General features: G+C 35.2%; 1 protein-coding gene across 3 annotated transcripts in view; it reads left to right on the forward strand.

The window, feature by feature from the left end:
* The window catches only part of KCNH7 (potassium voltage-gated channel subfamily H member 7), a 234,127-nt gene that overhangs the window by 139,882 nt on the left and 68,613 nt on the right, over positions 1-25,632 (forward strand). For 2 of the 3 annotated variants that reach the window (XM_026852304.1, XM_026852302.1), the window contains exons 4-7: positions 7,003-7,035; positions 14,760-15,188; positions 19,266-19,286; positions 23,047-23,261. In XM_026852304.1, coding sequence (XP_026708105.1) covers positions 7,003-7,035; positions 14,760-15,188; positions 19,266-19,286; positions 23,047-23,261 — 698 coding nt within the window. The remainder of the gene's footprint in view (positions 1-7,002; positions 7,036-14,759; positions 15,189-19,265; positions 19,287-23,046; positions 23,262-25,632) is intronic. The other variant, XM_026852303.1, reaches the window with a different exon arrangement.

A 25,632-nucleotide genomic window follows, 5' to 3' on the forward strand; every position in this document is an offset into this window, starting at 1 on the left:
AAGTCTTTCCATTTATGTCTGTATAACCCTGCAATGGCAGTAGTTATAAGAATGTGGAAAGGAAAATTCTCATTACTGGAAACTTAGTCTGCAAACAATTATTGTTCACCAAATATTGCATGTTTTTAAAAGTCTTTGTAAATATTCTTTACAATACATATTTAAAATTTTGTGCTTTTATAATTCCTTTTCTTATTCTGTTTTGCAGGGGTTTTTTTAAATAACCAATGCAGCAGTATTTTTCATTTTTCTTTTTCTAGTAATGTTATGGTCAAAATCCCATTGAAGGGTATCAGACAAAGTAATAAAATTGCATCATTAAAAAAATATTAAAATTACATCAAGTAAACACTTATATTCTGTTTCTATTTCAGGATGCCCCAATTTTGTGAATTTTGAACACATTACTTCTTGGTTTTAAAAAACAATTTTATAACATAAATAAAATTCTTCAGTTGGTCCATGCTTAATGTTGTTTTATTGACAAAACAGAAGGTAAAATACCAGTTCGGGTGTAAAAAAAGAGCTTCATGTCCTGAAAAAGAGCTTTTTGTTCTGTGATCTGCAATACATCACTGTACATTTTCAAGTGTTGTCACTTGCCGTATTTTGAAGCGAAAAGCCGCTAAAGAGGACATCCATAAAAAAAGCACTTAGTCAAAACATCCTTCTCTTGTTTTACAGTATTTATGCTTGACATACACAGGGGATTTCCTTGCTGAGAGTTCTTGAAAAATGTATAGGTAGGGCTCAAAGCTTAGTAGGTAATAGAGAAAGATCAAGGTGCAAAAGGAGGCAAAGAAAGGTGACTTAAACCATTTTCCTGCTCGTGGGTAGAGCCAGATGCTGAGCAGGCACATGGCTGGCTGCTCTTACTCCTACCTAGTTACTTGTGGTTTCAGAGCAGACTGTTATGTGGGCAGGATGGGAAGAAGGGTGACACAAAATATGCTACATAGCCAAAAATTCCTCTTGACAGAGAATTCTCAAGGAAGAGTCCAACCTGTGCAAAACATTCAGAAATAACTGCAAGATATTGTGTACAGTCCAATGGTGGATTTGAATTAAAACAAACAAAAGTCTTGAAATTTAGAAAAGGCAGAGAGAGATCAATAAGCAACAAAATTCACAAAAAAGGTGGATTGTTTACCAGTAAAAATATATTCTTTCAGTCATGTTCCAAACAGAAGAAAGGCAAACAGCAGATTCTGTAGGAGGAACTTAATTTTTCTTCATCTTACTCTATTTAGAGCATATATCAACAGGTAAAGCACATAATTTGTTTTCATTGGTTCACTCACAGAATGAACAGTAATGGTTACTGGTTCGGGGAAAAAAAAAAAAAAAAAAAAAAAAAAAATCCTTCAAGTCCAGCAACCAATTTAGAAAATAAAAATAGAGGAGGAACCAAGTACAATACATCTCTGACAAATAACCAAGATAAGCAACAGCTAATGACAAAAGACAAAAGATTTCAGATTGCATTAACATCTACTACCCAGAGTACACAGATCATGAGAGGTTTCTTTCCAGAGCTCCTTAGATTGAGTTTTCTCATATTAGAATGTCTTTTCAACGTGACAGCAAATAAAAATGACTGAATCACATTGCAGAAGAGAACTAAGAGTGAATAGGAAACAAAAAAATTACAGTTATTTTCCTGACCCTAGAAAATAACTCTTATATACTATCATTCTGAGACAGGGAGTTATTGTTCCTCTGATTTACTAAGAGTTGACATCGAATTTATCAAGTGTAACTTTAAAAACCTTTCCTTTTTCTAAAAACATCTATCCTGCTAGCTGCATCCAAAAGTATTGAACAAGACCACTTATCACAGTGTTCCTCATGACTGAAATCTAACACAATGTAAAAAAGAATTTCATGCCATACATCTGTTTTCAAAGGCTCTAACAGAAAAGAGGAATTCCTATCTGTTAAAGGGCTGAGGGCCCTCTTTACAAATTAAAGACCTATGGAAGGCCACTGTCATTTGCTAGGTTGAGCTCAGACTACATTTAGTTCTGGATAGGCAGAAACTTCACCAGCTGAATACTTAGATATTTTAAATGGTGTTTGTAAGCTCTTTGGGACAGGGATGCTGTCTTTTGTTCTGTGCCATTATGATGACTAACACAGCTAGGTTCTGATTCAGCATTGGGCTTGGCAGATTATGATCATAATAGATTATTTTTCAAAAATATGTTGCCAGGAGTTTGATGACCACATTTTAGTATAAATAGAATTTTTTTCTAGTTGGATACTCAAGAGCTCCTATCTCATATGCAGCAAGAAGCTGAATAGGCAGTAATGTGAAAAGTGAAGATACCAGCTTCACAATAGCAGTGTAAAAATCCTTTCAGCTGATCCTTTTGTTCCCTTTATTCTTCCTTGCAATAATTTATCATCAGTTCTCTATGGCAGTCTGACCAGTGTTTGTATAATCAAATAGCTAAATTTTGGAAAATTCTTGCATGCACCAAAACTGTAAACCACTAAATCACGCCCAACTGATTTTTCACTCTTTTCTGTTTCATTGTTTTTGTGTTTTGTCACAATTCTATTTTCCAATATATGCCATTTCACTAGTAAAGCAAAGGAAATCTTTGTTCATATATAATTCTTTTCTTTTGGGGAAATATAAATTATCCCAAAATATTTGTCATATCTTTTTGTTTAAGATTCTGATGAAATTTATTTAATACTGAATCTGTCCCATCTTTATATTCAGAGAGGTGAGGAAATTTCTTCTGTAAGCACTTATTTCATGACCGGGTAATATCCTCTTCTCCCTTGAGGATATATTTGCAATGTGCAGTTAAATTGAGACTTACAGAAACTGATTTCTGCTATAGATGTCAATTCATCATCCAATCACTCTTCTAAATTTTGTCTCATTTCCAGATACAAGAATTCTATTCATTTTTACTTCAAGTCTTTTCCAATAAGTTTTCTTTTTACGTTGCCTTTTCTCACATCATGTGTTTCATAATTCCAGAAATTATCTTCTCTATCCAAAGATAAGAACACTTAATAACTTTATCCCACCTCACTTTATCTGTTAAATGCTTGAAGACATAAATACCTGCTTTTTAAGTTGAGGGATATTTGTTTAGCATATTGAAGTGTTAAGATCAAAAGGTTTGAGCTACATAAGCCCTAAAATAGATTTTACTCATCCTATAACAGTTCTTATGGATTGTTCTCTGTCACATCTGATAAAACACTAACATTCTTGATTGACACTGCAATGATAAAAAATTATTCTCAAAAGTGCTGTTCATAAGTTTTCATGACTCTAACCATTTGCCAAAGTTGTATAAAATTTTCAAATCTAACTGAATGCATAAATAATTGGTATTTAACAAGATGCTTTTAGAAAGAGAAAACTCCTTCCTGCTGAACTCACAGTAAAAGAAAACAAACAAACAAACAAACAAAAAGAGCTTTTTGTAGATTTTCTACAATGAACTAAATTAAGAAAAAATGTGATTTTATACCAATATAGCAAAAAATCTCTGTGAACATTATTAAATTGTCATTTAAATTTGTCTACTAGTTACAGTTGTTAACCAAAATAAGTGAAGAATTCCTGTACAGTGTGTTGAACAGACTTCATAACTTTATTATAAAGTGTTAAGCTGCTATAACTTCTATATATAAATATGGGATTGAAATCAACTGTTGAGGAAAGAGAATGTAAATGTCCGATTTTATTCTGAAATCTGTAAAATGGTTCAATCTGGCATGTTCATCCACTCCACCAACTTGATTAGGAATTTTTACACAAATTTACAGAACTAGTGGCATAAACTAATATTTGCTCCTGGCACCTGATTCTGTTCTCCAAAGCTGTCAAATACTTTGTGTCTGTAAAGCTAGTAACTGCAAAATATAAAAATCAATCATGTCACAGATTGAATACAGAGAAAATCACCAGCGATTTCACAGACAGAAAATCATAGACTTCAGGATACTGACTTCAATATGAAGAATATAGCTATAATTTTTCTACTCAAAGTATAGTATAATTTTTCTACACAAAGATCATTTGTGGGATTTTAATGTATACATATGCACAAGATGAGAAATACCTCCCAGAATTTATAATTCTGAGTTGTCTTCATTTTCCATCCCACCTAGAGCACGCTGCTCTTTTACTGACCTATAAGTGCTTTTTCTAACATTTACTCCAGTCTTGTCTAAAGCAGAAGAGGTATCAATATGTAGGCTAAAATAGCTAAAGTCAGATGAGGTTAACTTCATCACAAGTTTTATTTATTTAACTTCAAAACATTTTGACTAGTTAGAAATACTAACCTATAAGCTAATATTGGTTCCCAAACACAGTGTTCATTACCTCATGGGAGAAAGCCCAGAAAGTTACTTGATTAAGCATATAATTGCATTCTGCTGACGAGGGATATTTGAAGATTGTCTTATAATTTTATCACTTCCAAATCTGTAAGCCTATTAAAGGCACCCTGGAATAATTTCTTGGGTTTCTTCCTCCAAAGGAAATAAGAGGATCTGTTAAACATCCAATAAATGCATACTTTTTGCATAAGGTTCAAACAAAATGAACAGGTGAATAATATTCTTAAAATAGCTAAAACCTTAAGTGGAAAACCTTTCAATCAAGGAGATTCTTCAAGGTGCTTACACTTCACCAAATTTATCTCTATCCCTGTCCTAGCAATGGAGTTAAATCTCAGGCATAGAGATCACTGCAGCCACTGAAGTTGCAAATAAAACAAGCACAACTGAAATTCAAATCAGGCCTTTCCATTAAGTCAAAGAGTTAGCTCAAAATACAGTATTTGTTTTTCTCTGTGCAGCGCACTTTGCTGTATAAGCAAGCATAGCAGTTTAGTGGGAGGCAAGGATGTATTTTTTCCTAAACATATCAGGACAACAACATTGTCATGAACTATTGTATACCATTTGATGCACACAAGTTTGCCACGCAGAACATGGCACGTATAACCAATAGTAACCCCCTGACTTTGACCAAAATGTAATGAGAAATTTGTTCAGGGTCTTATTTTTAGCTGTACCACTGGGAGCAAATTCATCATAAGTGAGAGCTAGTCAAGAAAAATTGTGTCCAGGAGGACAAAGGTTTCTTATCTAGCCAGCCAGTAGCATAGCTCTGACAACCCCAGTGTCAATATGTGTATTTGTCTCCAAGGTAAATTATAGTGAATGTTAGGTGAACTGAGACAGTGTTGAACTCTTAGCAAAGGAACATAGCCAAACAGCAATCACCAGTAAAAGATACAAGAACCTCTGGTACTTTCACTTCAGTGCTCCACAAATACCTAACTGCCTAATTAACAGAACAGACATTAAGATAAATAAATTCTAGTAGTATTCTTTTACAGACAGAGAAATACAAGTGGGGTGGCTATATTTCTGTTTCCTCATGATGGTTACTGTTGGGGCTTAGATTAGAAAGGAATCCTCCCTGGGTTCTAGTCACTCCAGCCACTCCAATTAGCTGTTTGCATTACAGCCTCTACCAGCTAGGATCCCAGACTAGGATCCCAGAGCTATTGCGCTGTTTCTTGTACAAACATTCAATAAAAAAGGCAATCTCTGCTTAAAGAGATTACAAGCCAAAAAAAAAAAAAAAAAAAGGAATGACACAGTTTTCAGCAGCTTTCAGTGGAGATGACTTGTGCACACTGGACAGGAAAAGGAAAACAAGCTGACAATACTCTGGCTATGCAGAGACCCTGAAAATTTTCCTTTTGTTATTTAAATGCATAGTAAACATGATAAATTAGTATGAAAGGGATTATTGGATTGAACTAATTCCAGGACGTTTCTTCTAGTCCTACATTTTTACTCATTTTTATCAGGTCTCCTGTCTATTTGTTCTTTTCAGGACGTTTAAAACAGGTTGCTTCTGTGAGGTAACTTGATGGCTAGGCTAATGATTTTGCAAAGTCATCCCACATTATAATACATACCCTCAGGAAAGTATAAAGGCAGTGAGTTTTGCATCATTCTCTGATGGAAGAGAGAGACATTACGTCTCTATTATTCACAATAAGATCTAGTACAGAGAATTTAACACATTTGTGCACCTATTAAATTAGAGATTTTAACCTTGAAAAGGGAGAAATCAAAATTATCAGGCTATCCCAAGCTTAGATGAACTCTACTAGATAGCAGAAAATATTGAAATGGATTTACAAAGCTTTCAGAGGGACACTGGTCATAAGAAAATCATTTTGTTATTTATATTATTCAACATGGAGTAGACACTATTTTAAGGTAAGCAAACAAAATAAATCTATAGATAAAAATAAGGGGATTTACCACCAGTGTGCCTTATTTATCAGGCATAGGATCCTGTCATGGTTACTTGAATATATTAAGGAGCATAGCAGCAGGCAAGTTGGGTATTTCAAAGATCTGAAAGCAATTGGCAAGGACACATAGTCTGAGGAGTTCTTCCTATGAAATAAGTGAGCCCTGAAACTTCTTTAAGGTCATACTCTGAACAAATGATAGTGAATAAAGCCAATTCTAAGGATATTATGAATTTTTCAACTATTCAATAAGTTTCTTCCAAACAAGATTAGCATTTCTTAGCAAAGAAATGATCACTAAGAATTTAGAAGACGTTCCAGTTCACGAGAAATAGCACGTTAGTCTGGATACATCTACTTTAGTTTTCTGTCTGAAACATTAGCCAAGTTTAAAACTTGGTAATTGGAAACATATGTTGATCTATGCAACAAACTTAGTAATTATCAAAGTACTTCTTAATGGAATAGTTCTTAAATTTTCCAAATAAAAAGGTAATGTACTTTTAGAACAATTCTTCTGCAGATTACATATATTGTATATGAATTCAAGCTATGTGAATTTGCTTCTAAAATGTGTGGAAATTTTATATTCTACCTTCTTTTCTTAATAGTCTGTTTATTTTTTGAATCTGTTTATTTTTAAGCTAAAGCTTTTTGTAAATCTAGTTTAATTGTATTTCAGATGGTAACAACCTTTCAAGTGGCTCTTCTTCAGGTAAATCATCTTCTAAATTTCTATCTACTAAAGTCCTTTTATTGCTTTGTTCTGGTTCTATTATTTCAAGATCTCATTACATTTTATATAATTCTAGAAGAGAGCAAATCAAATATGGCTCTTGCTCCCACTTTCTGAATACTTATTTCTGCAAAACTATAGATATAACAGCTAAACTATTAAATTTAATATAATTATATGACATATAAAATCTAAATGTAGTAATACTTTTCAGGTTATTATCACTGAAAATTCTTGTATGCAGAGCATAAAAAATTTCAATCAATATATGAGACAAAACAGTGTGGAACTTGGTAGCGGTATATAAATTCAGTGTTTAAACATAAAGAGAACTTCTTCAGGCTTCCCATCTCAGACAAAAGCAATATTTTATTCGATGAAGTCTGGCAACCAAGGTGATGAAAGGTTGAGAACTACATGAGAACTTGATTTAATAGATGGAATTAATTATTTTTTCCAGCTACGAATTAATTATTTTTTCCAGCTACCAAAACCCCCACCATATTCTCGGCAAGACAGCAAAATACTGTGCTAGTTGATGAATTCTTTGCATATAATATTTGTTGCGATGCTTGCTATTTTATATTATTGTGGTTATTTATTTTTTTTTCTTCTTTTCCACATTTAATTGTGTCTAAGAAATAAAAAAGAAAGAAATAAAACCTTTCTGAGAACCAAAAATTCTTTTTACTTATGGCTTTTTCACAAGCACACTGTAACTCCTATAATCTCAATAAATAATGAATAAGATCTAATACAGTGACATCTCTAACAACAAATGGAAAGAAAAACCAGACAGATAAATGTACAGGTTCATATTAACATCCAAGGATATAACCATTTTGTCTTTTGAGGAAGACCCTGAGAACATTGTTCAGATTAAATTCACTGGTCAACCACAGCATAGCCCCTACATGTGGCCAGAGACTTCATTCACCTCCTTTCATGTTTTGACAAGCTACCTCAGAGGCCTATGTGTAGACAGGAGGACCTGGAACCATTTTATTCTTTAGCCATTCTCAGTAGTATCTTTTGGGAGAAGTATAGCCTGAAGACAAAAATGTGCCATCACCAGCTGTTGCATTTAAATGTGGGATAAATTTAGTAAGAGATTAATCCCCTAGCGTTCTAGATGGTCCTCAAAGATTAGAGGGGCTAGGAGTGGTTGGACTTACCTCTTAATAGATATGTCAGTTACTGCCCAGACGATAGGCCTGTCACCAATTGCATGAACGGCCCGTCTGATGTAGGTCCAGTCGCATTCAAAAGAAGTGGTCAGGTTTACGAATAGTATGTTTTATTCTCATGCAACATTTACAGATTCTTTGAGATTACCAGCAATAAATGCACTGAACTACAGCATGGCTATATAGCTCTAGAAACAAAAACAATTGCAATCACAAGCTCAATTTTCCAGGTAGGCACTTGGCATAGCCAAAGTTACAAATCTTACCAAAAGTCATCCCTTCTGGGGTGGTGGTGAGCAGAACAAACCTGTCAATCTGTCCCTGCAATTTGGTATCAGATTCTTGTCCAAGTTAGGTACAAACTCAGGGTAGTATTTATCCACTATTGTGCCAAGCATGTCAAGTGTGTGTGGGGATAAGACTGTGGTCAAGCCAATATTCCTTGAGCAGTAGCACGAAACATTTCTTAGTATAACTCCTGAGCAGTTGTGCCACTGTTTTGTGCTTCCAACGCTTCCAACACCAGCACAGAGATAAAATAACTTTCTCACTTACAAGGGAACATAGAGAAGATTGCTGTCACTAATACTGATAGAACTCAAGTGAAACCTTAATTTTTAGAGACAACTAACAGAAGAAGAAGTGCCAAAATTCAAGTAGACCATACCAGAGGATAAAAAGTATGTGTGCATGCAGTGTCTGAGAATTATAAATTTAATCTTCTAAAATTAATAATCGCATATGCCTTCCTTTTCCTGCCTAAAAAAAAAAAAAAAAAGCTCCACTTACATATGCTTATCTACATTTGGGGGAAAAGAACTGAAAGAAACCATAATTGGCTCTTGCTGTAATTCTCTGTCCTAGGCCTACTGAGCCCAGACTGAAAATAAGGCATTATCACATGCCTCACTGTTTGCATAGAGTACATCCAAGCATTTGCTGCTATTTTAGACTGTCAGTGTTTAGGGATTCCATTTCTTAAAAGCAGTTGTTTCCTTCAGTCTGTTGCATGAGTTGTTAGATGGTATTTCTAAGCCTTTGAGTAGCAATTCAATAATTGCCCGTATCTGTATTTCTGCTAACCTAGATCCTTGACAGTAGGCATGGAATTATCAGAAAATCTTTCAGCAAAGAGCTGACTTGTGCTCCTTTTGTGAAAGTAATTTTGTTTGGGGAAGTTTCAGAATGAAAGTAATGTTGAATTAACCTATGATCTGGAGGACAGTCTGTCATAATTGACCTACCTTACTTGCCCTTGTCAAGGAATTCTCTCTCTGTTTAGAGTAGTTTGATCTTTGTGGATATGTACTGAAAAAATAACATGTGTTTCATATTATAACCAGACCAGTCACCCACTATGATAAAACTATTCAAGACAATTTTCTTCAACGTTCTACCACAGTTCACAGGTTATAGCAGAACATGGGCAGCTTGGAGTCTGATTTAGCTCTCAGCCTAGGGCAGGTGATACGTCATACCAGGAAACAGTTCTTACAGTTTTGACACTTCACTTTAAATTAAGAGCAAATTATTGTGCATTTGAGCTCCTTTGATTTGATTTTGGAAAGTGTAAATCTAGAGAAGATGAAGAGTCTAACAGACTAAATCTAGTTCACACTTAGGGAGCCTGAGACCAGCTACTACCTCTTTTTCATTTTGCTGACTTACTTGAAAGCAGCTTTAGATACTGGTTTCTGGATAACTACTTCCCTGCATCAGCATGAAAGTAACAATGCTACTAGAGATGCTATAACAACTGGCTGAGCAATTCTTTGATGGGTCATCATGATCTCTCAGCTGCTACCTCTTAAGGTTACCCTTCTACAGTGCTCAGAACAGGAAACCAGGAATCCCATCTGCATTGGCACAGGCTAAACAGACTTTGGGGTAGCATGTTGCATCTCCCAGTAATCCTAAAACATTAAAGAAATTGTAGTGAAAGTAAAGCTCTGTCAGTTGTAGGCATTTCTCTGACTTTGCCACTGTGTCTAGTATGTAAGTACAAATTTTCATCACTAGAAGTTTGAGGAGTACCTTCACTGTAGCAAGGCAATATTCAGACCAAATATAATTTATCTTCCTTGTTACAAAATGCTTACACAAGACAAAAGGGGTATTACTTGACATGCAAGTGTATTCAGTTACTAAAGAAATTTTTATTCAGATATGTTTTGGCTGGAATATCCCATTTTAAAAAGGAAATTTGTATTGAAGGAGCAGGAAATTTGCAACCATGATTGATCATAACTGTTAATAAGGCCTTTTTGGAACTTTTTTTTCCCCCCCCAACAAAATTCTGTGTGATGGTATATAGTGTTTAAGAATTGCAATTTACTATTAATGTTAACAATTCCTGTTTCAATACTTATGGGAAAGCAAGCCTATTAATTTTTCTTATCAAGATAGGTTTTTTTCCCTCCACATTTTTTTCACAAAACTATTAACCAAAATATTTTATTTCCCTGACTTCTAAATATCTTCTCCTTTGATCTCCCAAAATATGAGACAGAATTGAAAAAAAGGCTTTCAGAAAGCAAGAGTCAATTTGAATTTTGGATTTTGGAGATAACTACATCTTCAAACAGTTTAGAAGTGTCCTTTCTTATGTGCGGTATATTTTTGGACTGAGTTTTACTATTTAGAAACTCTAAGGGTTAGCTGAGATGGCACAGAGAATAAATGCAACCAACAGATTAGCTCATTTGCAAATTACTTATTCAGTGAAGCAAGGTTTGAAAGGAGGAGGTGGAATGTAAGCCTGGAATTCTGACTCAGACTCAACTGCTTTCCTCAATTGCTCTTAGCAAGCCACAATTATACAGATCTCTGACTCAGCATTAAGAATTTGGCAATCTAGTCTTCAATAAAACGTAAGGATTTTAATGTAATGTTATCTGTATATTTAGGGTAAATAGCTAGTTGTGCCTCAAAAATGTTTTAGCATTGTAAGCCAAGATAAATCTGCTCTGACATCATACCTACACAAAGCAGTGGTTGTCCACTTTCAAACAAAAGATTTTACCCCATAAACAGAATGCCAGGCAAGCTTCCACTGACACTTCTAGTCTATACTGGGACAGCAGCCTGAGGCCATGAAATTTGCTTCATGACAAATTGTATTATTACCAAGCTGAGCAAGGAAGTGTAATGTAAACTAGACAAATTCTGAATGGGCTTCATGATAGCTTTAGCTGCAGTACTGCAGGAGAGAGCTGAATATCCAACACATCATATAGCTCACAGTCTATACACTGAAGAGCAACAATACTTCTCTCCTCTAAAGAATATTCAGATTAAAAAGGAGGAAAAATGGATTTTAACTTTGAGAACCATTTATTACAGTTTATAGAACAATAGCAAAGAGATACTCATTTAAGTTTTCTATTGCATGCCCAAGAGTCTTATCAAGAATAAAAATTCTCACTGAACATTCTTTCCAGCTGAACTGTAGTTAGACAGCTAAATCAGTAATGCAGTGTAACATGGTCATATTAACTTGGTGAAGCAGAAAAGACCATCTGCAGCACCATGAATATAACTAAAATAGAGTGCCAGCAAAAAGCCGTTAACAGTGTCTAATGCCAGAAAACCTTATGAATGGTATTTTCAAGAAGATCAATGTAATTGATGAAAAAGGAATTATAATATTTGTTTCACTTTTGATGCAATAAGGTGTCAAAACTGATTTATAAACTGCTTTACAAATTAATTCTATGTGCATGTAAAAATAATAAATTAAATTTTTATGTACTTCAATAATTTCAACTGTAAGCAATTTGTTCAAGTATACTTAGTAAGTTATTATAGAAGAAATATGCATGTTCCCAAGGTGCACTCTGCTGAATATCACTGTGTAGATTGAAAATTGGCACCTCTAACTAGTGCTTAAAACATACATGACTGATTTTATATAACTGAGATTTCTATCTACTGTACTGCAGCATGCATATATGCATTAGAGTAATAGATTCTATCCCAAATATTTGAAATTCAACAAATCTTTCATAAATTATTAAGGAAAAAAAGGAAGACTGTTACATGGATTTGTTTTTTAAAGTAGGTGAAAAAGGTGTGGAAGTCTCACGGGTTTTTTATCATTTAATACATTTTCATTTCCTTGGATAAAAAAGGTGAAAACAGTGAGGTGAGAATGTTTGCAGATGTCCCAAAATTATTCAGAATATGATATGAGATTTACACATATATCCTATGATACTGAGTGGCTGAGTGATAAAACAGCAAATGAAATTTATTACAGATGTCATAATAGAGATTAAATTACCTGTTACCAGTCAAGAAAGAAATCTTTCAGCTTGTGGAAATATCCTAAATTACCACAGGCTAGGAAGATAACTTAAAAAGGCAATCAAATATTAGGAATTATAAGGAAAGGAACTAAGACCAAACCAAAAAGCCATTATTTCACTGCACTGATCCCTGAGTCTGAGAGTAGCTCAGGCCACTGTCAAAAATTATTACATTAGAAATTGAAAGGAACTAAAAGTGAGAAGGATGATCAGAGGTACACAATACAACTACACTAGCATTCTTCAGCTTGGAAAAGAGGTATGCAAAGAGAAATGCAACAGATGTATGAAATGCTATAAACATTGAGACTATTAAAAGGGAGCAATTATTAGCGATTTTTCATATCATAAGAACTAGCACCCTCCCCAAGGCAGCAGGTTTATAACAAGTAAGGGGAAGTACTTTTACACAAAGGTATGCCAAAATTATGGAACTGTTTCCTAGAGGATGCTTTGCAAATCAAAGGACAACCATATTTCAGAAACACTGAGGCAAATTCATGGAAGAAAGGTACAGCAAATATTGTTTGTGGTTTAAACACAATCTCTGGCTCAGACAGTTTCTGAACTGCAGATAGTCAGAAACTGAGTAAATTTACTGGGACAAATAACAACACTGTAGTGGTTCTTAAACTTCTTCTCCACTACTGGAAAATAGCAGATGTCCAACAGAGTGCTAGATGGACCTCTGGTGTCATCTAGTAGAGCAATTTTAGCTCTTAGGTTTTCCTTGAAGAATAGCAGGGCACTCTCACTTTTATTTATTTAGAATTCAAAACAAATTCAATACTAAATATATAGGACACTTGTTTTAAAATATTAAATGTTTAAACCATGCCATCAATTGCTCTATTCTTACTGTTGGGTATAGGCACCAATGAAAGACTACTTCAAAACATTTCAGTATGGGATGATAAATTACAGTACTAAATATTAATGAATGTTAGCTAGCCACAAACTCTAGTGATTAAAATTGCCTGGTAAAAAAAAAAAAAAAAAGAGATCTTATCCAAACAGAATTTCTTATCCCAGTGAGATGGAATAACAAGACATTTCAAGATGTCCTCTGAGAATTCATTTCACTATTGATTCACTAGGGAAACACTCATGTAGCAAAGTGATGAGTAATAAGAAGCTATTAGATAAGTCAGACTGTTTATGCAATGATATCTGATTATTTCAGTTATTTCAATTATTTTATTTTGGGTTTGTTTGTTGGTGTTTTTTTTAGCATTTCTTTTTCTAAACTGTTTACTATGTTTTCTATACATCAGAAGTCCTTGTGCCTCCATCTGTGTGTGTGTGTGTTACAAAATAACTTAAAATATTTGCTATCTGGATTGCGTTTTTTTAGAGGGGAAGTCTGTAGATTTTACAGTTCTTCCACTGCACCATATACACTTCTTCACAGATACTGGTATTTCTTACCATTACATAAAGTTGCTAGTTTTCCACACACTCAGAATAGCCTACCCTGCCATTCAATATACTAAGCCCAGCTAAGCCCACACCCATGCAAATGAACAAAAGATAATTGCATTTTATAGGTGCAACTGAGGCTTGAAGGCTGTGTTGCTGTTTCTTCTTCCCACATGTTTCTTTACTTTTCATTCTGAACTCATTCAAAATAAGTATTTCTTTTAATTGTAAAATGTAAGTATTGGAAAGGATTGTGGCAAAACTGATACACAATTTATTTTTCTTACCTGTAGGATTAGCACTGCCATCTTCCAGTTTAATTTGTAGCAAATAAATCAATAAATCAGCAGTACACTTTTAAGCACATGGAGTTCCACTAATAATAGAGTCCACAAATACCTATTTCAGGATAACAGCTAACAAGCAAAGTATTTTGATGTATTCTAACAGTCTTTTATAGATACACAGATTTTTAACTTAGAAAGGACCAACAGAACAGATATCTATCTCTTTTAAAACAGACTGTAGAATTAATTCTGCTATCCTTATTCTGAGCTCAGTATTTTAGGTCTGACTAAACTATGAAATCCTGTAACACCATGACTATAACAAGCTTAGAGCTATATAATATTTCCATATTTACTTATTCCATTGCTAAGCACTGTAATTTATTAGGAATAGACCAATTATTTATCGCTATTATTATGTACGCTATGTGTGAAAAAAGGAGATTTTCATAACAAGAAACTAATATGTAATATTTTCTTCTTTTGTATGTATTTACATGTAGGCAGACTTTTTGGGTTCCGGTTGCCTGGATGGAGACTTTTAACGTACAGAAAGCAGTCCTTACCGCAGGAAGACCCTGATGCAGTGATAGTTGACTCATCTAAGCACAGCGATGACTCAGTGGCAATGAAGCACTTTAAATCACCTACAAAAGAAAGCTGTAGTCCTTCAGAAGTGGATGATACAAAAGCACTGATTCAACCCAGTAAATGTTCACCTTTGGTTAATATATCAGGACCTCTTGACCATTCATCACCTAAACAGCAATGGGACAGACTTTACCCTGACATGATACAGACAAGCAATCCACTAACCCATTCCAGATCAAAGGAAAGCATTTGTAGTATACGGAGAGCGTCTTCAGTACACGACATAGAAGGCTTTAACATCCACCCGAAGAACGTTTTTAGGGACCGTCACGCAAGCGAAGGTATGATAGAAAGTCAATCAATATTCTCTGTATTAAGAGAGTCAAACAATATTATCTGTATGAAGAAAGGAATTATTGCAATTTTTCATTGCAATCATTACTTCGTAAGCAAAATTAAATATAATCAGCTGTATACATTCAAAGGCACACTAAAAATATTAAGGGCCCAAATATGCCAGGCTTATTTACACTAAATACTGCTTTTCATATCTAAGCAGACCAATAAAATTGTGGAGTTGTTCTTCTCTGCCTTCCGTATAGGGATATAGCAAAATTGGGCCCAACATTCCTAAAACTAATATTTGTATTTGTGGGGAAAAAATCAAGTGATCAAATTAAAATTGTATACAACGTTCTGTCCCATACATATATTAGATTGTCTTTGAGTGTATGAAATCCTACATCAGAGATTGATCAGTTTGTTTCTTAAATCTGTAATGTGTACATTGTATGTTCACTGATCCAGTGCTGAGACATTCTTTCTCTCTCACACTGGAGAAATCATCCTCAGCAACTCCATCAAAATGGTTTGTGTAATGCTTAGTGAAATGGTGAAATGCTTAGAGTAAAACTAATGTGTGATTTTCTCTTTGCGTTAGTATATTCTTGCAACCTGCAATGATGTTTCCTCTGTCTTCTTTTTCTACTGTCTCTCCTAATTATACACAGTCATGCAGTGTGGACTATAATTTCTTGTTCAAGACAGGGAATTTGAGAAACTTGGGAAAGAGCTTAGCAAACAGAGGTTTGAAAGCCCTGTGAATAGAGAGGCACCTTTGAAACAGGCTTTTGCAGAAAAGTGCCACATACACATGCTTTTGCAGTTACTGATGGTCTAATGAGTTGAATTGCACACTTTTATTCAAGCTAGATGACAAATAATGTATGGGGAATATTTAAGGATTTCAAAAACATATGTCATAAAGACTATGTACAGATTCATAAATTAGCAAGAAAATTAATTTTCATTTTCATTGATTGCCTGTTTTCCTCCTGTTCACTGACCACAAGTGTAAAATTCCTTTAAGTTCTCCTGCCTTTTGGAAGGTCCACACCAAGGGTTCTTTGATTCTGTATGTCTCTTAAAATGTGTCTGAATGGTCTTCCACCACCCAGATTAACTTCTAGAATAGCAGAACTAATTATTCCTTCCAGTTACCCTTCCTGTATTAAATATAATGGGTAAATATGTCTTTTCTTTTGGACCCTGATTTTTTCAGTTCAAATGAACCTGAAAATTCAATTAAATCCATCCTGAACAATGCCATTTGCTATATTTCATGTTCACATTCAAGCCCAGACTTCAAAATCAGGATGTGGAGGCAAAAATCTCCAAGCTTGAACCTCGGCATGTTTTTGGACCACTGCATAAGCTTTATCTTGGTTTCAGCTTCCCCAGATACTGAAAATAACCTTTCAAATAAAAACATATTTAAACATATCTGTTTTGTCAATATCTATTTTCAGAACTTATTTTCATTAAAGCACTTCCCTATTGGTCATTCTTCATAAATTATATGACAAAAAGGTGTAAAAATCAGTTTGAATATCGTCTTTGGTTATGGTGATACAAAGCTCATGCAGAAATCATCACATAATTTAATACTTGCTGCATGGAGGAGCAAAAATTTCTAGCTCCATTTCACTAAATATTTTTCTAATGTTAAATACTAAAGAAAATAAATTTTACTATAAGGAGTCAATAATCTGTTTTAATTCCTATGGCGCCTCATGTGATGTGATAATTTACAGTGTAAATAGATAAAACACTACCACTCAGATTTCACTCTGTATAAGCTATGAAATAGTAGAGAATCTGGCCCTAAGTTTAGGTCATACATATGCATTCTAAAAAAGTACAGCAGAACACAGGATGCCTCTCAGAATTGCATTAGAATTAGTAACCATCCTTGATGCCATCTGCTTCCAAGTATATTAGAATTTGGCACCTTATGCTGAAAAGATGTTTAAATTTAGCCAGCAAGTCCTGTTTGCCTTACTCAACAGTGAGCCATAAAACCCTATTGTTGCTATAAAATTATCCATGCAAGTTAGTCAACCAGGATTCAGCCTAAATCATCTTTTCTGAACTGACAGATTCTGAGCAGAAACTGCCAAAATTAAAAGTAAAGTACAGTCCCAATGGGCTAAATTATTACCCAGGGAAGCATAAGGTTTAATATATTTCCCATTCTATTTCAATTTTTTTTATTGATCCTAATAATTCTGCATTTTCCTCAATCCACTGAAAACTACTACTCTGTCTGAAAATGCAATTCAGGATTCAGATTTAAATTTTTTCCACCTCCTCCAGTTCAAATAACATTAATTGAATCAGCATAACAGAATTCTGACAGAAGAGAACAGATTTTAGCTCAATACTAACTACAGTAATTCACCCATGGTCAAATTTATTTTTTTAGAAGATAAAGCAATGGAGAATATAAGTTATTTCATGTGTTAATTTATGTAGCCTTGTTGCCTATCACTTTAAAATTACTATAGCTGTGGACATTATATGCTGAAAGGTATTACATTAAAGTGTCAATTTAGGATTTTAATTTAATTTGAGTGTACTCAATTGAATTCCATTCTAAATTTGCCTAGCTGAAGCAGGGCAAGAACTGTGTCTTCCACCCACCACCCTAACTCCAGCCAAGTTCTTCTCACCTGAAACACCAGCAATCCAGATTTTGCAGGCAGGTACAGGTTCACAGGGACTCTTTGGGAATTTTGTCTTCAGAAAGTGTCCTCAATAACATCCCTGCAGTCTTCTGAAAAAACAGCAAGCATTTGAGCCTAACTCAGCCGACAAAATCTTCATTGCTGCTACAGAGGCCTGGCACAGAAAGGCAACAGGCTGCGAGGATCTGAACACTTTCCCACACTCACAATACAGAGGGCCCAGCTCGATGTCCTGTGCTTCCCAGTCCTCAGGAAGCTGGAATGGCCAGAGAGGCAGCAGGTGTGACATGACGCCACAGACAAGGCCCAACATCCCTCCAGTTCTCCCACAGGAGAAGGGCTGAGGCGGGCCCTCTGCAGGGATGGGGCTGCTGCTGGGGCGGAAGGGGCACAGCCACCTCAGCCCTCAGAGGTGGCCTGTCAGCAGGCGACAGCTGTAGGTGAATATCAGTTTGAGCCCAAGGCACCTTTAAAAGCTGGTAAGCTGGTCACGGTGGCTGGCAGCACACAGGGGCAGGGCCGCAACCTGCGCCCGGCCCCTTGCTCCCTGCCAGCGCCGGGGCCCTCGCCCACCCTCATACCTGCTCGGGGCTGCTGCAGACAGGCAAAAGGCCTGACAGGAAGGGAGCGCAGCCTCTGGGTCATATTGTACACCCATGAACAGGGATGGCGTCTACTATCCACCTGTATGGCTTCTTTAAAATACTATTAAATAATAATAATAATGATAATAACAACAATAATCATATTCTCTCTGAAGAGGTTTGATCTCATGAGAGGATTTGAGGCTGGGTGTGCTTGTGAAGACAGAGAGCTTTGCCACTATTACCTTGTGGAAAATCGCCTTAAAGCTGAAGGTTTAAAGTATATCTTTGTCTTCAGTGTTTCTCCAATATTTATTTGGAAAGGTGCTGCGCAGCTTGCTGCCATGGTAAAAACTTTTCCTCCTGTGAGTCCTGGGCAGGCACAGGGCCCAGCAGTCTGTGCAGGGCCACCTGCACGGGCCCACACCACATGCAGGCAGCCAACCCGCGCCACCCAAACCGTGGGTGCTTCACTTGTGTGTGACTAACTACCCCTCTGTGGGTTTGCACTTTGATCTCCAACCCAGTGCCAGACTTGTGGAGAAACACAATTTTATCTTGTTAGTGTTAGTTAGAACCAGTCCTACTACCTGCTGATCCTACTTCAAACAATTTTACAAGTGATCTCTGAATTGTCAAAGTCGCTTCATCTTGACTAAAAGTCTACAAAATATAATCAAGGAGGTGCAGAAATATTTCATTTCAAATCATATACGTATTTGAAGCAATATTTTCTGCTATTTCTGATTTAGATTTTAGTTGTCTTTTTTTCTCTCTTTTTCTTCACTTTTATTATGCTGAAAACCAGACAATGGTCGCAATGTCAAAGGTAAAGTATACAGTGAGACTGTACCTTCCAGTGTCTCAAACAGCCACACTTTTTGTCATGTTACTTTGCCTGCTGTATGAAATGTTCAAATGCAACATTCTCATGCTGACCTCTCTAGGACTAGGTGCATTACTTAAATTATATTTGTTACACACATAGTTATTCCCTTAACTATTATCTCAAAGCACTAACTACCAATCCCTGGAAAAAGTGAAGACATAGTTAAACAGTCATTTGACTTATTTATCTGTTAATTCAGAAAAGGAAGGGAGGGAGATAGAACATATCATAGTTATTTAACTCAGTGCTGTTGTCCTTAAGAAGGCAAAACTATTGAAGCAACTAGGAGTTTTACCTGTGAAAGGATGTATAATCGGGCAGGGCCACTAACAAACAAGCTATAAGGTGCCTAGTTTTCAGTTAACTATCTCAAAAATAAAATAATTGGTAATCAGGAGCCTTGTGGAAGTATCTTCACTTATTCCTCTTTTGTCTCCTTAAAACTAGTTTCACGTTCCTGGATGGCAGGGGGTATGGTTTCAAGCTTCCTGTAGTATTAAAATGTGCATGCATGAATTTCATTGCCAATTTTATGTTTAAATAATATTTAGTGCAGTTACAAAATTGTTTTTATTCACCAGCACTGAGCTACAGCTTTTAGAAGCAATTTGAACATAATTCCCAAGTTACTTCCTCCATTTCTAGAAAACAATTACTAAAGTGTTCAATTTAATTGCAATATTTGTAGCTATGTCTGAAAACTGGCTTGTGACTTCATGCATGATGCAAAAAGTGTGTGTACCTGGTAAAGTCTTCTTTCTAAACTGCATGCAGTGCATGACCTAGATTCTGTAAAGCGATTCGTGGACTATGAAATCATTGCGTTTGCTTCATGTGTATGTTGGCAAAATCTTGGGGGGAAAAAAAGATGCAGTCTCTGTACTGTAAAACAACTTTTATATATTTACTGCTGGTGAAAGACGATGGATTGACAGCTCAGGAGTGTGAAATCATTTCTCAGTGCATTATGTAAGCACAGACAATGGAATCCAACCATAAAAATGGGGAGCTCAAACTTATCCTTAAAGAATCTCCTTTCTAGGGTAGGCAGAAGCATGTCATTCTCCTTGCTTATTCACTTCCTGGCCACTCTGCTAAAAATGTCAATGAGTGTGCCAATTAGTGTCAACAGTGATTGTGATTTGTTATGGCCCTCTTTTTCTGCTTCCTGCCATGAGAGTATAGCAAAGGTCCATTAGCTGTCAAGTATCAGCTCAGTTGCTGCCAGCCTGGGCTGTACATAAATAAGCTAGTAATATCTTTCAATTAATTACCATTATCAATGAGGTACATATATAGCTTTCACCACTGTCTAAAGCAAAAGAAAGAGAATTTAAAAAACAAGGTTTTATTCTCATGTACTATTAAGTCTAATACCACACACTAGGGCATGAGTCTTAGGTAACAGAGTGAGTAATTCCCTTTGGAATAGAAGCAATAAAAGATTTAAATCTCAGAAAGCAAAACTTCAATGCAATTTAAGCGTCTATAAAGTTACTATTAAAAAAATATATATCTGCTAACTAATCATGGATTTGCCTAAGCTCCCATAGTTTCCACCTACTTTGTGTTCCTTAGGTATCAAGAATCTTGTTCATCTGACAAATGGCCCCAATTTGATACCCCAGTCATGTCTAAGCCTTCTCAATATTCAAAAACTATGAATTGCTACAACTATGTAGAGAAGTAGAGCTGAAAAACTGCAGTCTGACCATACGTACATAGCACATGCCAACCACTGCACAGGAAGTGGCACAAGCACATGCCACTTAACTGCTTTGTGAGGAGATTGTGAGCCCTGATTTATTTTGAATGCCGCTGTCTAATAGAATTGTGGAGGTGATGTGAAAGATAGATTCAGGTCCTACCTGGGCCAAAAGGTGTTCAAGCACAATATTCCAATTACTTGGTAGCATTCTTAGTACCGGGCTTTTTAGCATTCCTTGTGGGAAATATGTGGATAGTGCTTTCTTCCCTTTTCCAGTGAAGTTGTTCCACAAGGAATATAACAGGTTTATTGGTCTAAGAAGAAAAACAAGGACTGATTTTGTAGTTTAGTGGTTAGAGCACTTACCTACAAATTTTTGTTTATCTTACATCAAATGATCTTTGGAAAAAATACAGAAAGTCTTGAGAGCACAACCACTGGATTGATCTCTCCCAGGGGATCACCCAAACTGTTAGTCTAGAGCATCGTGATCTCCCTTGTCATCTTGAATTCCTTTCTGCACAGTGGCACAATTTGAAATGGAGTTGTAGAGGATTTCTATCTCTGGCCCAGATTAATGTATAATCATGAATTTAGGAGGTAGAAAGCATATGTATAAATCTTTTTAAGCCAAGAAAGCAAATTAAAAGCCTGGTTCTTCAGCAAGCACCCTAAGCCAGGTGTGAGGGAAGACCAGCTGGTTGCTTTGGATTTCAGTCCTTCACATATTGCAAATACAATCCAGCTGTTCAGCTGTTGGCTCTGCAGCTCACCCATAGGTTTAATCCTGTTCCATTGGCTGTTCCTGAATCATAGTACCTGTTCTTGTTTCCCTCCAAGGAAGACAAAAACCAAAATCAAAACAAACAAACATGCAAAAAAAAAAAAAAAAAACAGTAGAAGAAAAAACATCACATTGTTGCCCATAACAGAATTAGGATATAGTCATGTTCTCATGAGGATCTGAGAAAGACCCTTAGATCCCACACTCTAGATACATTGTCACTGACTGCAAGACTTGGATTTTTTCTTAAATCCATATCTAGCTCTTGCTGTCTAACATCTTTATAATTCTTTTTTTCCAGTATTATTCTCAAAAGCAAATTTTCCTTACTATAAATATTTTTGGCTTCTGGACAAACTTTATGATGACAGCACAAAACAAGTATACTGAACAGTTAAATTGCTTGCTTGTTGTACAAAGAACTCTGTCCAATATTGAAAAGGATAATTGTAATGGATATGTACCTCATGATGTATACAAACTCCATAGTTTTTATATATCATGATGCACTAAAGTTGTATAAGACGTTTAAGTGTATATCAGATACTCCATTAATATTATATATGGGTGTCCTTATTGTTTTCAATATTTTGTTGGTAATGACAATTGAAGAAATACATTTTGTGAGTTTGTGATACTCTAAGATTAAAGGCTTTTAAGACAATGTTAGGTTAATATTTCCATTGATTTAGGAGTTTACATGATGAATTAACAGGATAGAGCAGGAGTCTACTCAATTTTCCAATTCACAAAAAGGTGGTTTTGAACTAACTATCATGTAAGCATGACCAACAGAACAGATGTGATAACAGAACCTTTGCTCGGTCCAGACACTCACATAATCAAGCGTCCTTTTCCCACTTTTATAAACAAATAAGTATATAGTCTTTATATCTAGTCAGAATTAAAACATACTCAGTAACATCAAAACAAGTAAGGATGAATGCATTATGTACCTTGCAATCTATTGATTTCATGGAAACTTTTGGGGGCTATAACTAAAGGAAATTTCATGTTTACATCCAATACTAGATTTGATTCTCATTAGCAATAGAGTTATTTTTAAAATGTTGATGATTTTTACTATTAACAAGTAGTATAGTGAAAAATCATTTTTAACTACCCTTTTAACATATCTCTCTTAAATATTAATGATAACTTATTTCTCTGCATTTTCCAAATACTAAATATGTGTTCCGATTTTTCAGGGCCTTTTAATCATATCAAGTCAAGTCTGTTGGGATCTACATCGGATTCAAATCTCAACAAATACAGTACAATCAACAAAATTCCTCAGCTCACGCTGAACTTTTCAGATATCAAAAGTGAAAAAAAATCTTCATCTCCTCCTTCTTCAGAGAAAGCAATTATAGCACCTAAGGTGAAAGACCGAACGCACAATGTAACAGAGAAGGTTACCCAGGTAAGGTAATACACATTACTTTAGTTCATTTTCACTTTTGTGGAGCCAATTATCAGTGTATTCAATAGAATGTCAGTCTTTTCATTAATGATTTGGACATCTCTAAGACAATTTAATGGGTTTGAGCCATTACTTAACCTCCAATTCAGTTGCACATTAGGTAGTTTACAACATTAGATGATACTGTTAGCAAACAAAACTTTTCAGCTATTTTTCAATGGAAAAAAGTTGCAGTATGCGCCAAATGCTCCAAATAACTACACTAATTTCAGTGATTCCTGTCAGTCAAAAATGTTATTTTGATCCTTTTTTCTTTTTCTCATCTTTATTAATTGCTAATTATTGCAAGACACAACATAACAAGTGGTATGTGATTGTGCCACTGGTATAAGTATCATAGTTATATTTTGTAATTTCTGTTCTAGTTCTTTGACTTTTAATAATGCCCTTTTCTGTGGGTATCTTTTTCATATATGTACATCAAAAAGTTTATCAAAATGAAAAGCAGATACCTTTGGACTGGGTGTAGGATATACTTGGGAATGAGGCATACAATTGAAACAAAACTGAAAACAATTCAAGATAGCATATTTCTTCACTCTAAGACAGATACAGTGCCCTCTGAAGGCAACAGAAGTTTTCAGCTAAATTCAGTATCATTATTACATTTGTGTTGTAATGTCATATGGAGGTTGGCGAGGACAGGCTACCAATGCGCAACATATTTAAAAAAAAATTAAGACATGACAGTATCCCAAATACCTTTTATGGTCTTAGTAAGGAAGAGGTCAGCCCTTAAACACCTATCCACTGACAAACTGAAAGATTAGAAGTGCTTTGTATTAGAATGAAGATAGAGATTCCATAAGGAAGATCTTGCCAAGAGTAGCTTTTCACTTACTGCTGACCTGCCAGCCATAGGCCAGACTGCGGCTTCTCTACATTGGTACTATGCCACATATTGTCCATGCTCCTACTCCCTTTGATGGATATAAAAAAGAATGTATTGCACACCCTCCTAGAGAAATAGAGATAAAAGTCCTATCAGTTCTATCTTGAGATTCGTTAGTGCCTAAAAAGTAATTGGATTTTTATCTTTCATATATTTTGTCTTTGATAGCTAACTTGAATCTGCAACCATTGTACTTTCTTCTCTGGTCAGCTGTGAAAGATTTAATCTCTTCTGGATCTATTTTGATATATTTTAAATTATTCATAGTAGTTATACATAGAAGTCTTTTCATATGGCAAAAAGTCAAGTTACATTAAAAAGACTAATTTTTATAAGTTATGTAAGCATAAGTCAAGCTTGATTGGTTTTCTTTTTTTTAAATTCTGCCTGGCTAATTAGTGCCAGAGTGCCAAGTTTCTATATACTGATGACACTGTTATGGGAAAAAAAAAATAAAAAATTAAAAATCTATGTTTATTCTCCAAGCAACCTAGATATTATTAAAAGATCCAATAGAAATGGCTTGGATCAGATAAGCCTTCCAGGAACACTGATACTAACTAAATGTAAAATTAAATTTGAAATGCTCTATAAAATCTTTACACTCCACAAAAGACTTCCAACTTGATTTGACATTGGTTTATGTCCTTTTCTAGAACTATCTCAACAGAAGTGCAGAGTACAATTTGTGTAGCAAACACTGATAATATACCATTTGTCATAATTGGAAAGAATTCCCCACAGCTGTTCCTTTTCTTTTATTATATTCAGTTATCAATGTTTTTAGTTTCTGCTGCAGCCTAAAGTCTAGGATTAGGTACAGGGAGAAACTCCTAGGAGGTACAAATAAATATAGGTCTACAGAATTCAACCATCAAAGATCTAGTTAGCTAGTTACTCATTAAATAGAAATACACATTTAGAAGATGAAAGTGGCTAGTTTTCATCCTATTTATTTAGTCCTTATCTTTAATCCCCGTTGATCTCAGCATGTTTTATACGAGTTCAAAGGTTCCACTGCACATCTGCCTGTAAATCTCTTTGTAAAACTTTTCATGGGCCTATAGATCCATTTTGTATCTGCAGAATAGTGCAAAAGTGGTTTTGGAAAGTTTGAGCACAGTGTTGAGAATAGAATATGGCAGAAACATCAGGTGAGATAATTAGGATATGCTCATGCTGGCACAGTCCTTTGATATGTAAATCTGTGAAACAGTATCAAATATGACCTATTTAATCTATGGGACAATATCAGTAAAAGAGGAAATGAGTATAAAATGGCCATGGTCAGTTAAAAGTTCACGCTTAATCAGAGTAGTGATATTCTGAAAAAGCCGTATAATAAAAGAAGTTAGGGCAGGAATTCCAAATGTCATTAGACAGAGCCTGAGAAATGTAGTAAAGGGATAGATAACACAA

Source organism: Athene cunicularia (genome assembly GCF_003259725.1).
Source record: "Athene cunicularia isolate RWA chromosome 7 unlocalized genomic scaffold, athCun1 chr7_part1, whole genome shotgun sequence".
Classification (NCBI taxonomy): Eukaryota; Metazoa; Chordata; class Aves; order Strigiformes; family Strigidae; genus Athene; species Athene cunicularia.